The 14,700-nt window shown below is 40.9% G+C and overlaps 1 protein-coding gene across 6 annotated transcripts in view; it reads right to left on the reverse strand.

The window, feature by feature from the left end:
- LOC113173007 (neurobeachin-like) overlaps positions 1-14,700 on the reverse strand; it is a 174,735-nt gene that overhangs the window by 26,150 nt on the left and 133,885 nt on the right. For all 6 annotated transcript variants that reach the window (XM_026376260.1, XM_026376233.1, XM_026376252.1 and 3 more), the window contains 4 exons: positions 7,408-7,525; positions 7,213-7,315; positions 6,385-6,500; positions 4,314-4,426 (listed from right to left, as the gene is read on the reverse strand). In XM_026376260.1, the coding sequence (XP_026232045.1) occupies positions 4,314-4,426; positions 6,385-6,500; positions 7,213-7,315; positions 7,408-7,525 (450 nt within the window). The remainder of the gene's footprint in view (positions 1-4,313; positions 4,427-6,384; positions 6,501-7,212; positions 7,316-7,407; positions 7,526-14,700) is intronic.

The raw sequence follows: 14,700 nt of genomic DNA on the forward strand, positions 1-14,700 counted from the left end.
TGGTCAGTGTATATAATGATACTCAACACATAGTCTCAGGTATGTTACTCTGTGTAATGCTACAGAAAAATCTTGTATACAACCTAAATATCACTGTCGATACATTGACTGCATCATAGTATAAAGGCAGTGAGTTGACATTAAAACAGATAAAGCACCCAAATAAAAGGAAACCACATGGCATTGTAAAGAACTGACCATACCGTGGGTAGCTCAGCAGAGACACTACAACCACAGCATGTTTGCCATGACAGCTACAAGAACATAAAAGCCTGGCATAATGTAACTCTTGCACTGTTGTTCCAAGGAGAGTTCAAGCATAAAGTAAACTGAAAGGCTACTTCCAGGTTAGCCCAAATCCCAAATCCCAACTCCTAGTCCACTGAGTATTAGCAAGCTGCCTTTGCTATTAAAGAACATGCTGTGAATATGAGATATATTGTATGTAAAAGTGTTAAAATTAAATTTTCTAGTCAAGTAACACTTCCCAAAAATTAATCTCAAATATCTGACATACATCTGTTTTGATCCTAAAATAGCATCCAAAAACAGGAAAAGAATGCTATTTAATGAGAAATAAAAACCCATTTCTGATAAGATAGCAGGAACACTTCAATGGTCCATTAGTGGCTTTAGCCCTGTCATAGTCACTATGTGTTGATAAGCCCAAATCAGTCTCTGCTTATCTCTATTCAACAAAGAATAATCGCCTCTTCTCTTCTCCCTGCATTGCAGATCATAATGATCATAGATACAAGACAATGAAAACAACTAGTGAAGACAGTTTCACACTTGCTCCTATCCTAGTTCATTTCCTTGTGTAAGACCTGACCCAGTGAAATGCATCAACACAACTAAACAAAGTATGATCAAACTTAGATTTGGCTTCAGATTCAATCAGGATCATTCTGGTGTTGCACTCCAAAGAAGCAGGAAATGAACGTGGCTTTTGGTGAGTGAGTGCACAGAGAGTGCTTCCATTTGTTTGGTTATATCTGAGCTACCTCCCAAAGAGACGCATATTGCATTTTATATTTCAAAAGAAATTACATTACAGTATGTTGCTATGGTGCTCTGTCAGGAGAAGTCGCAGTAGTTTTTGCTTGCCTCGTCAGAGGCAGGGCTGCATGCCGCTCCAGTCTAATGCAATCAAGTTGCTCCAACTCAAGATAAAGCAGATGTGCTTCCAAACAGCCTGACTGGAGTGGAAGTGAGGGTAAAGAAGGCTCCATTATGGAAAGAAAATTGTGGAGGGGTCTTTATAGCAGCCAAGCTCTGTCTGCATCACTCAGTGTGTGTCTCTTAGAGATTCTCAGTTTTTACCGGGTGCCACAGCAGAAGATTTAGAAAGAGACATTAAAATAGGTTTCTCTATATCAGACAGCTAATTCATAATATATAATAATTATATTATATATATTTATTTATTTATTTACCAGGGTAAACTAATATTAACAGCAATAAGTTAGTAATTAAGATTAAATGAACACTTGATTGTTTGAAAAATAAAATCCTTGTTGCTTGTCACAAGTAATTCTGCTTTACACATATTTGCAAGTAAATGAAGAAGCACTACACGTGCTTCTTATGTGTTTTTATACAAATATATGAGTTTCCGTCAATTCATTTAACAGTTATGGGAAAGATTCGTTTCCCACTATCTATCATCCACTTGTCACTCAATCAAAAATAATCATTAGAATCTAATGAAATACCTCACTGGCATGAATGTATCTGACATCCAAATATGCAGAACGCTGGCCCCCAGGCAAGGCACGGCAGTGTTCAGTAGCACTGTTCACAGCTGACTGAATGCCCAACCAGCAGGTAATTGGAGGTTTGTGCATTAGGTTTGGGAGGATATTATTTGGCATATCAGTACTAAGCCTTAGCAGTTTAAACAATGCTGTCGATCAAGCTGCTGTCACCCTAACTGACAAACATGTCTCATGTATGACTCTGATCTGTGGGAAAGAAAACGCCTAAAATTGTGCAATGTCAGTGCTTAAAAGTATTATTAATGCTTCACTGTACAGTCTAGAATGTGTTAATCTAAGAGTAATGATACAACAGTTTATTTATTTCATAATGCTGCAGCTCACTGAGCTCTGGAACAACAGATTATGTTACATGAGGTGATTTGATACTCTTTGACCTCTAAATAAAACCCTGTCCAAATCAAAACAGGGAATGGAATTAAAGTGGAGCATGTAGTATCACTAATCAAAAACCATATAGAAAAAGGTTTGTTTATTTTGTTAAACAAAAAAAAATATTGGTTGGTACTGAAATTTAGTTTACATTCCTCAAGACCTTGAAAATGATATCCAGTCTTAGCTCACTTGCAGTCTATGTGGTACACAGCCACACCCACTGGTCGTACACCTTGGTGAGACACCCACAGACCTAACAAACCGGTGAACAAATCTCTGGAGATGATGCTGCTACTTCAGATCCATAATTGAACAAAAGGGCAGACCAAGCAAGGAGGAGAAATGTGGGGGGCTCTGTCTCTCCCTGCTACACTAGCTGTGAACTTTTGGAGGTAAGAGCCCTGGGGTTCCAAGGACAACTGTCAGGAGATGCAGGCTGTGAACCCATGCTAATGAAGGCAGCTCAGTCCTGTAAACAGCATGGGAGGATGTCACAGGAATACATTACAATACATAACTGTCTCCCCAGGGCAGGAGGGTTGCACTTGGCTTAGGCCCCCAACACACACACACATGCAAAAACACACACACACACGTCCTGTGGTCCAACACAAGCAGACCGAGATGACACACAACTGAGCTGTTTGTCCAAAATGTTCTGAGTTTAAATGTGAAGAGGTGCTCCAGCAGGATGAAAGCTAATTTTTTAAATTCACAGCAACCAACGTTAAGTGTTATGTAGAAACGTACCTTTGTCCATTCCTACAACAGTACACAGCACAGACACACACACACGGCATGAAAAGCTGAAAATTGATACAAACAGGAGTGAGATGGCAAAGTGAGGCGCTTAGATTGTCGGCTCTTTGAGGAAAATAAGGGGGAATGAGGGAGCGATAAAGTGAGTGAGAGAGAGAGAGAGAGAGAGAGGGAGCTCAGACAGGAATGCAACTGTTTTCAGGTCAGTGAGCTGCAGTGTGTGAGAGAGAGAGAGAGGGAGAGACAGAGAAAGGGAAGGGGGGTGGTAAGCTAGTAAACCAGACCACAGTTTGTGGTAGAGTGATCTGCTGCTGTTTCCCCTTCAGTCAAAGACAGAGCAAACATAGCGCTGAACTTTATCTCCCAGGGTTGTGGGGCATTAGTGTCATTGTGTCAGAGCTCTTGTGATTTGGCAGCATTAGCTGGACTCTTGCTACTGCACAGCTTGATGCATTTTTGTGCCGCTGTATTTAGAACAACTTTACTGCATGGCCGTGCTCATGACCTGATCTTATCTGATTATCAAGCTTGAACAAAAAGTCTAATGTAAGTAAGTAAAAGTAGTGTATGTAGTAAAGTACTATATGGTAAAATTGAACAAGTTCATTATCACCTGTTAAAGCTCCTTCTTTGACACAATACAGTCTTTACAGTGCAGAGACTTGGGCTGGACCATAATTTGTTACTGTCTGGCGGCTTTCAGCTGATCGTGATGTAACAAACTCATGTTTATTGTTCTACAAATTTCTGCTGTCTAAATGATTGATTCCGAGCAAGCTGCAATCAGAAACAAGTTACTGAAGTTTTATTTACACATATGAAGGGTTTGGTTTCAAAACACAATGTGTTGATTTGATTCAGTTTGATTATTTTCTATCATGATTTTAAATACATCTGCCATGTTGTTACGCCATATGTACAAATTGGCAAGTATTCTTATAAATGAATGATGATAACTTCAACCACATGACCCAGATATTTTTCAAATCATAAAAAAAAATAAGTTTTGGGTTATGTGAAGCTTCAAAAGCTGCCTTGAAGAAAGAGTTGTTAACTGTGTACTGCATGTGTAACTCTCTCTAACGCAGAAACCAGGAACCAACTTTAAGCACTGTCAAAGTAAACAGTGCAAACTTTGTGCTGAGACAAGTGCCAAATAAATGAGGACTAAGCTTACATAAGGTATCTGAGTGCATTTCAGGATGTTACAATCAGCATTTTCCACTTTCTGCACACCACCTTGTGAGTTTAGACTCATGCACGATTCCTTTGCCATTAAATATGATATTGTTTTACAGTCTGACTCTTAATAAGGAAATCCCCTGCTGTCAGAGTCAGCTGCCCCTACTTGCCTCACTTCTCCCTGTCATACTAAGGTGCATGACCATGGGGCCTCTGTACCTTTGAGAGATCTCTGAAGTTCCCTGGCAAGGTCAGGTCCAGCTCCTCGGAGTCGTAGTTGGTAAGAACCCAGGGAAAGACCGGGTACTGGTTCAGGTCATTGTATGTCCTCCCTAGACACACAGCAGACAGAAATCTGTGAGTGATGAAGGGCTGAAAGGAAACACAGGGGTTGAGAGCAGGGCAGGGTACACTTGAGGCTTCGGTTACTTTGGGGGATCCGCATGCAACATTCCAGCAAGCTCCCAATCGTAGATCCCTCAATCAGACACACTTCCTGTCTCATACAGAGTCTGCCAGTGGAACATGTACACTAATGGCAAGCCTGCTCTGCTATGTGAGAACGTTTTCAGTGCTCCCCATGACTTTGCCTGCTGAGTGTATATTAACAATAAGCTGTGGGACCTACAAGAGGCTTGAGGAGGCTCTCTTTAATTTTTTAGTAGTACTCCTACGTTGGGAGAAGTGGACGTAATTACAAAGATATGTATTCCTCTAAAGGCCAAAACTCCAAACACCTAAATTGTCACTGCAAAACTGATCCACTGATTGGTCAGATCTGAGTTTCAGCAATGTGCTGGTAGTGGGTATATAGCTTTCATGGGAAAAGTCAAGACCATGTGTCATGTTGTCATAAATGTCCTTCCTCTGTTTTAAAGATAACACTGATACAGCTGTGAGGTCAAGTGATGGCCAGTTATAAACCAGGGAAACAGCTGGCATTAAATACAGCTCAAATGTAGGCTTAAAGAAAAGATTTATTTTATCCACTAAGAAAAATTTAACTAAACTGTAAAGGGAAGCAGCATCTCTTTGATCATTTTAATACAATAAACAATACCAATACTACTACTAATATTACATACTTGATGTAATTAAAGCCCATGCCTCAGTATAGGACTTTATTCTATACAATGAAATAATATTGTTCAATAGAAATAATCTTCCTAAGTCTGCTAGCTAAAGCTTTTTAATAATTACCCACAAGATATATCTAGGAGTTGCACCTCTGCTCACTCCAGAGGAGAATGGCTTGGCATTGGAAAATCTAAATCTCACTGAGCAAGCAATACAGTCTGACAAGCAAGTCAGAAGGCTTCTGCAGAGTGGCCAGGGTCTGTGGGAAGCTAGAGAGCATAATTATCCAGGTTAATGCCACATAGTGAAAGGAAGCAGCGGAACATGCGTGGAGGATGAGTCGGGGGTGTTGGTTAGACCTACTTGTGTTGAGGCTTGAGTTGGGGTGGCAGGATGTTAATAACAGTGGAATAGTGTTTAATTAGAAGACCCCTTCCCGTTCACACCTCTTCCCAGCTCATCACCCCCCCGCCTGTCTACCGCCCCACACTATTCTGACATCCCTGTTAGCTGAGGTCATTACTAGAGATTTTTAATGAATTTTGGGAATGTTTTTCTGTCTACCTTACATCTAATTAGCTGACAATAATGTATTGAACTCAAGCACAAGCTAAATATAAATATGCATGAATATGCAGCGAGAGAATGGATGACACCTCTCAGAGCAGAGTAGAGTGCAGTCGCTCTCGCCTTTCCTGTTAGTTGCAGTTCAGATCAGAGAGTCGACAACAGAACCTCTCAACTCTGTAGACACACGTGTGTGCGCTCTCACAAAGCCAGGCACTAATTATCTGGCAAAATCTGCTGTGCCTGCTCTTGGCTTCAAAAAGCACACTCCCATGAACAGTGAAGTGTGCTGCATTCAGGACCACATAAGCATACCACGGATTCTTAAACAAAAATGACGTACCTGAGGACACTTACAGTATGTTTCTAGCAGCACTGACATAAAGCTCTTTGATCATGATGCCTGAACTTAAAGTCATAAGACTCTAATGGGGAAGCGAAGCACTTAGATAATAGATTAAAACTTAACATTTTCATAGGCTGTAAATCTTTTCCAGATAAGGAAGAAAACAAATCAGACTCTATCTTTTTAACTGATGGCTGTGAGAAAAGAAAAAAAAACATTATTTAATTCACCTACTTTCAAACTGAAAGCACAGAGTCTCCCTAAAGAATAGCAGCATTGTACAGGATTAGGAATCCTTACCTGCAATAGTGTTGAGAAACATGAGGTACTCAAAGTTGGATATCTCTCTTCTCTGCCAGCGCTGGGTCATGTTAGAGGATTTGAAAAGCTGCCGAGGGGTGGCCAGGGAAATGCGCCTATAATAAAAAAAGAAAGAAAAAGGAAAGAACATGAATTAGAAAGCAGAAGGTCGTTCTGAAAGTGCTGATGTTGATGAAACTATGCCGAAGTCCAAAGGATTGGCGGCATCACAGAACATTTGTAGATGAATGATAGAATTCAATGACTGAAAATTTTCATGTCAGCTTTATAATTAACATACACAAAGTGTCAAACAGCAAACAAGGGATATATGTGGCATCCAATGCAATGTTGTTCACTGTTGTTCACTGGTAAACAATTCTGATTCTTGAATTTAAGGTAAGTGCAAATTACAAGTCCTTAAATTACACAGGTAATTCACGATGAGTTAATTCAAGGTGTCTCGCTTCATATCAAGCCAATTAACAAGAGTGTTGACGAAATACGTTGTTTTCTGGCATTGTATGAAAAGGCCTGTTAGCACTATGAGAGTCTGAAGGGAATATGTGGTTTTCTCCGTGGTTAGTGGCCTGGCTGCAGGCCTGCTGTATAGAGTCTTCTGTCAGAGAATTAGGCCAGTTCAGTCAGGGTCAGTGCACATCCACTTCAATGACTGGAGCAATAGGACTTCAAATGACTCTGCTGCAGGCCAGGCTGCACAGATGCTCCCACATACACAACACACAGGGGATACTCTTGGTCATTAAATAATCACTTTTATTATTATTATTACTTTATTACAAATATTGAACGTTTTGTGTGACCTACCTGGCCTGTGGAAGCCCATAGCTGGTGCCCACTCCCACTCGAGGAAGACTGTAGACCACTTTTTTTACTGTGGGCTGGTCAGGAAAGTTGAACATGACTGATGCTGTGAACAGTGAGAAACATCACATAATGATAGAGAAAGGGGGAAAAAACTGGAGTTTCCAAATCCAACGCTATAATTGGCACTTAACTTACTTCTGTTGGCCATGAAGACCTCCATTGCTGTGTTCTGTAGGAGGTAGCGTCTGGAGAAGACAGCCCGGATCTCACTGAACATCCACTTCCCATGTAAGCCCTCAGTGTATGCTAAGACCTAGAAAGGCAGGACGAGAAGAGAAAAGTGTACTCTGGTTATCGCACCTGTATAAAAGCAGAAATCGTTTCAGGTGACAGGTATTGTAGACTTCTGTCCATTTAAAAAGGTTTAACTTTAAAACTGCTTAACATAGTCAAAACAGGCTTTCAGATTGTGTAATAATCTGTTTACCTATAATGCCACTTTATCACAAACATTCTCAGACTATGGTTGTGTTTATTTTATCTACTACAGCAAAGTACTGGTGCAAAGTGATCCGCTGCTTTGTTATGATATGGAGATAAAAACAATTCAACTCTGAACTGTTTTCCAAATTGAACCAGAGCAGACAGTAAAATATGACCTGACTAACTTTCCTCAGCAGGGAGATCAGTGTTAACATTTGTTTACCACTTTATTGTAGTATTTTTTAAATGGTCTTGTTATGGGCAATTCAACAGGATCTTGTTTAGGGTTAAAAACCTGATGAATTCCTCTGTTTTGCGGCTAAAATCTAATCCTAATAACTATGGTGAGAGTTCTATTTAAAGTATAACACCCATATCATGCTGGTAGCAGTTTATTCAGTCCTAACATTAGCTTGTACTAAAGTATTAGAGACATTAAAGCGTACCTCAAAGCGCTTTTATAAATAGTTCTACACAATCTGTTTGAGCACTTTTTCACTTCATATCATCAGAGCAAAAACAAGTGGTCAGAAAAAAACGACCCCCTGGGTCAGTGACACATAAATAATCAATAAGAAACGATCACACCAACGAAGAGCTAGAGGAGACAAAGGATCATTACTGTATGCAGCATCAATAGTCCACACACAGGAAACCAAGACAGTTGTTCTGACAGGTGAGAATGGTCCCCTCACACACATTTTCTCTCCTCCTTCCATCTCACTTCCCTCTGACTGAACAATTTTAACCAACAGTCTGAGCTGAGGAGCAACCTCATCAACACCCCAGGTTATAATCACACATAGACTCAGTTCAGAGAAAGTGTGTGATAGAGAATAAAGATATATAACAGGGCAGCGAGGGGGTGAGCCCCTACAGTACCTTAACGTGTGTGTGAGGAGGTGTCTGTGTGTGTGTGGAGGGGGTGACTGAGGTGGAGTATGTAGGGAAGGAAGGAAGCAGAGTGAGATGTTCAGCTGGGTTAGGTCTGATGCTAATGCTCATTTAAAATAGTGACAGGCTGGAAGAGTGCAGCGTGAGCCAGGCTACCTTAATTTCTCCCTGGAATAGCTCATGCCCGACCTCTGTGCCACATCCAAAATCTCTGGAGCTCAATTAAAATTGGATTAGGTGGAGATGCTGGATGTGCAGCACAGCATCTCTGGTGCTCTCCTCCCAGTAATGCCCCTGCTTGACACCTCTGCAACCCCCAACTCAAACAGTTGTCATAGAGACAGCGCAGCCCAGAGGAGGCAGCTGGAGGGGGGGGGATACAGAGGTAGGGAGGTGAGATGGAGGGATAGCTATGGAGCTGTAGGCACAGTGTTGAGGGCCAGCAGCGGCTCACAAGGAGGCAGGGTTGCTTTAATCCCCCTTCTGCTCTGCAGCCAGATGTTCTGGAAGTAGTCTTTTGAGTGCAATGCTGAAAGATACAGATATGCATCATGGGAAAACTACAACAGCTTATTCCTTCAAGACACTAGTGAGCTCTTATTTGAATACATATTAAGTTACATGGACGTCTCTAACATGTTTTTTTTTTATTTTTAGCTCCATTTTATTACTGTTTAATTTAATTTTTTTATTGTAAATTAATTCTTAAAAATGAAAACATATCTGCTATGATATGGTACCTTTAAATTGACTGTCAGCATAATCAGATTTTTGCACTAGCTGTTACTTGTTACCCCCAAAGTGAACATTTTGCTGCCATGACAGAGTACGGGCCAAAGGGCTAGCTGTCAACAAAAGGGAGGCTAAAGAGGAGAAAAAGAAACTGATTTCAAACAGCCCAGATCAAAAAATTTGTCATAACAACAAAGCTTTGGTCTAAACCAACATACAGGGGCCCCTGTAGACTTGGAGATTTGACAAAGCCCAGCCCTCATTTTTGGAGGCCCAGCTGTAAAAAATGCCATTTAATGAACCTGTCTGCTGAAGCTGTCCCCTGCCTGTCAGAGGTGTCAGCCAGTGACAAGCGCTGGGGACGGCCGCCTCCAGTCACAGACAGGCCTGCCAGCTGGAGACTTCGGCCCCAATCTAATCACGCCACCAGGAAGGGACCGGCGCTCTGCTCTTGGTCTGTCACGCTCAGGGCTGGGGAGCAGTGAGGGGGTGGGTGGAGGGGTCTGGCATGGGCGACAAGCACAGCCTTTTGTTTCCACACAGGTCCCTCCAAGCAGGCTCATTAGGACCCATAGGCGCATGCGCTGCACCGCCAGCTGCAGGGAGATATACCTCTCCAGCATAATAGCCATAATGCAATTTAACGTCTCTGTCCTCTCTTTCCTTTATTCGCCTTCTCATCCTTCCCTGATTTGACAGAGGGCAGGCTGCATTCTGCCTGTAGAACATCACAGGCGGAAAACGGAAAAATATTGTGACAGACGAGATGAGAGGAGGCACAGGTGACACCGGTGTTTAGGCTGAAACTCATATATAATAATGTGCAAATGCTCAAATGGAGCACATCATACTTAAAAGCAAGATGAAGCCACTTCATTCATGGAAATAGATTCTAATCATATCTGATTTGTGAGCAGCTTTAACCCCACACTGACTGAGACACTATGACAGATAGTATTAATAAATCTAACGAAGCATTTTTTTCTAAAAACTGATGCAATTTTCTCCCATATGGAACAGTACAATCTTCCTCCTGTGCATTTATACCAAAACAGGAAAATAATATTATTCAGTATGTTCTCCAAGCCAGCATGACTGATATATTTATATGAGACTTTATATGACACTCTGACAACCTGGTATCACAGTACCTCCGCTGCATTCTCCTCAGATTTGTCTAATAGGCTTCCACTATAAAGCCTCACAACTGCATGGTCCCAGGCGGCCACAGAGAACAGTGAGGTGGAAGAATAAGGCGAGGATACGAAAGGCGGTTTCATTTTGAGTGATATGACTACCCCCCCAGGAGTGAGTGGGATGGATTTCACACATGGCAATTTGGAGGATCAGCACTCACAGTGTATACTGTATTCAATGGTTGACCCCAGGCAATACGGGCCAATTTTGTGAAGAGGTTAAGAATTCTGAGGCGGCAAAGAGGAGGCATAAAGCCTGGCAACAGCGAGAGCAGTGAGCAACTCTCAGTTAAGTGGGAGAGCATCACCAGCCACAGACACCATGGTAAACTGAGTCATGAAAAATATATTTATAAATATGTTAGAAGAGCAAAACATATAAGAGGCTAAACTGGGGATAGAAAGGAACACAATTAACTTCACACATAGGTTATCTTGTCATTAGACTTCCTACATCTTATCAGCCTGTTAGGTATTAGCCTCTAAAATTTCAGATTTTATCTAACATATATCTGATTTTGTCTAATTCTATATATATGTATTTGCTCACTAAATGTTGAAAATAATCTTAAAAAGTCTTGTTTCTATTTTCATTCCTTTTACTCTTGTGCATACACAAACAGATTATAGATCATAGTACCTTAAAGTAGCTCCCGTGATGTTCACAAATGAAGTGTGTCGCTAATCCAGAAATAATCAGGCATTGTTTATGGAAAGAATATTCCTTCCGATTTAATTATTATATATATATATTTTTTAAAAGAAATGTTCTCCCTGACCTTTAAAAAGAAAATGTGCTAATGAGTGAGTGCACATACTGTATATTTTTCTTTCTACAAATGTCTCAGGTATTCTGCACACTGCACTGTATTTTCGGTATTATAGAACCATGTAGATAAAAACCTTGTGCCCAAACAATGTGCCCAAATCCACACTTTCATTTTAGCTATAGCAAATATTTATAAGATTCTGCACTGTATGCCGGAGTATTAAAGTAAATTTCCCATCTGAACTCCACTTAATATGACAAGTGTTATGAAGTGTATAAATGTGAAAGAGTGGTTAAAAAAAAATCTGGATTCTATTTGCCTCTTCTCTGAGATACCCGTATCTCAACTTCAATAAAGTAGCAGGCTCCTAATGCAGGTATTGGGGGGAAAACAAGATACAGATTTACATAATCAGTGTCACTATACATTTGGGTGGTAGCTGGAGTGTGGCAAGATGACACAGCTCGAGTGCTCTGGCAAGACCAGTGGGATAAAGGAGATGAATATGCATTAAATATGCTGGCAGTTCACTGCCCCAAATGTCCAGCCAAGTTTGTCAATAACATTTATGTCAGGGATGGGATTTCATGCCCATTAGCAGACCCTGCAGCACTGTCTTCAACATTGCCATGTTGGGGCAGGTGGGAGGAGTGATTTCCCTGCTGCAGATTCTTCTTAAAGAGTCAAGGTTCTTCAAACATTCATTACTTTTCTGTTAAAATATAAAACCTCAAGAAAGACTTAATCATACTTTTGGTTCCCTACGGTGATTATACACAAAATCCGGCATCAAGCCACGAGTTGCCAGCTGAAGGATTCTGAGCAGTTAGAGGAAACGATCCAACATAAAATGCTTTTCCTTGATAATAAAGTATGAGCACAGTCGAAAAATGCATATTTCCTATATTAAATACTCAAAATCATAATGACTTCATTTACACACAACTGTATTATTTGTTCTGATTTCATGAGTATGTTCACACCTTTACCCTTCGCAGCTGTAGAGTACTGTGTAACAGGCTCTTAATGAATTGCAAAATTACAGGGGGTATAAAAATACAGTTAAAGCTACATGGAACATATCACTAGTGATTTAACAGAGTACATTGGTTTGATTTGACAGTCAAGTTAATGTTTGGAGTATGTTGTGATAGGAGTATTCAACTCAATATATCACCACTTACCAGTCATATACAACTTGGCCTTTGGGGCACTGTTAGTTATGTGTGTTTTTGAATTTTCACACTTCCTTTAAAGCTTTCTAAAGCTGCAAAGTTGTGTTAAAGTAATGGATGTATTAAGTGGAAGCAAGTAATTTGTATCCAGTGAGTGTACAAACATTTAAACACTTGTTCATACTCAAGTGCTGATGCACCAACAGCCACATCCTCACATACAGAGTACATGAACACACTAAGTGAGCACATCATCCAGATAAACAGCTTGAGGATGCCTTCACTAAGGAGCTAGAGAGAAGGGATGCAGTCATTTGGTATGGGGTCTTTTCAGCAAGCTTTTCCTAATGGGACTTTTTCAGGGACTTGTCAGCCTTAAGATGACTGAAATCTTCCTGGCCTGGGTTCCAGCTTCCTCTGGCTGCCACTGTGGATGCCAAGCTGATCGCTTTAAATCCCACTTTTTTCTTTTTCTTGTTTTTTGGGTGGTGAGTGGGAGGAATAGGAGCTTAAAGGAAGACAGAGGAGAAGAAAAAAGAATGAGACAAGGATGGAAAGGCAGAAAGACAGAGGAGGAGAGGGACAGAAAGAGCAAGTGGTTAGGCGAGAGGGCCTGATGAGCAATGAGCGCGCCTCACTCGTCCTCAATTAATCTTGTCTTTCTACCTTTGCTTTGGCGCTTCCCTCAGCACCAAGGTAATAACGACACCCTCATCCATTATCCTTTTATCCCTGTTATTCACTGGGAATTGCTTAATAATATGTTACAGATTGGTCCTCCTTCGTATAATTCTGTCATTCGCAGTATATCATGTGGAAAACACACAGCCCCCTTTCTGCTGGACGCTCTTTGAGGATTATCGTGGGTGACACCTTCGGGATGCAGCCAGAATCTGGTGCATCATTTTTTTCAGGCACAGAGTTGAATTATCCTGACTTATCTGTCATTGCCAAAAGCACAACAAGCCATTCAGGGCCAAAGCAAAGGTGGAACAGGTTCTTATCGGCTGCTCTGAAATTCAAAATTTATGCTTATGAGGGCCTTTTGTCATCCAGGCTCACCCCTTGGGGCTGAACGCCACTTGCAGGGGATGATAATCTGGCTGTTGAGTGCACTAGATAATTTGTACTTTATCCTCATGTAATTATATAGTTTAAATCTTTTTACAAATGTTAATCCTCCAACATGAGGAAGTGTCTTAACCGTGTCTGTGGCTCTTAGCTGCACTACTTAGCGTGCATCTGACGCTCTCTCAAGAAAATCGTGTAGGAGGAGTGCGGCGTTGATATAATTTCTCTGACTTTCTGTAGCCCGTGTTATGAATCCTCATATCATTCTGATCCACCTTAGCAGGCAGGCACGAATCCAAGCTAGCAGCCTGAGGGTATGAGAAACAACTTTGAAAAGATGAAAACACTTTAACATGGCTGAAGAAGCCCTCGCCATTTTAGTCAAGAAAGAACGATGGAAGAGACCAAGAAAGTGAACCGAAAGGAGCAAACGAAGGTGCAGTAGGGCGGTTTTGCAAAGCTTTTAGGTCTCTTTGGTGTCCAGTGGGACTCCAAGCCATCTTGTGTGTCTGCCAAAGCAGACAGCCCCTGACAAGCTGCTTGGCGTCCTGTAATTTGACTAATTACATTGGATTAGACCATATTAATGCAAGCTGTTTTCTCCAGGGTCACTGACCCACCCAGTGTGTCCCTCGCTAGTTTCCCCCTATTTGGTGGAAACAAAAGATACACAAGAAAGAAAGTATACTCTTTGTTTCTTGAAATTATTAAAGGATGAGAGTGTATTTATATCCCTGACATTATTTTTATAATGGAGGAGAATGTGTTACAAAGCTGAGATACAGCCGGCACTTTCCCGAGGTACATCATCACAGGGTTCTTTGATAACATACTGATTTTTTTTTTTTTTGCCTGGCTTATCTCTCTGTAGCAAAAGAAAAACAAAATAATGACTTTTTTGAATATCACAAAGGTAGCAGAGTTTACAAGATAGTTTTTAAACAACCAGAGGGGGTTGGGGGTTGGAGTAGAGAGATTGAAGAGGGTCTTCACATGCTGACAACAACAGTGCTAAATCTCATTTTAATGATTCTTTTATCTTCGCAAAATATCAAGATGAAATTGGTGTAATGAGGCACTGTTTCGTGTGGTTTTATAGCACAAAATGTTTTTCGAAGGAATTAGTGTGTTGAATATAAATAAAATGAGGAGATATTTTCAGAAAAC

This window comes from Anabas testudineus, chromosome 13 (assembly GCF_900324465.2).
Source record: "Anabas testudineus chromosome 13, fAnaTes1.2, whole genome shotgun sequence".
NCBI lineage: Eukaryota > Metazoa > Chordata > Actinopteri > Anabantiformes > Anabantidae > Anabas > Anabas testudineus.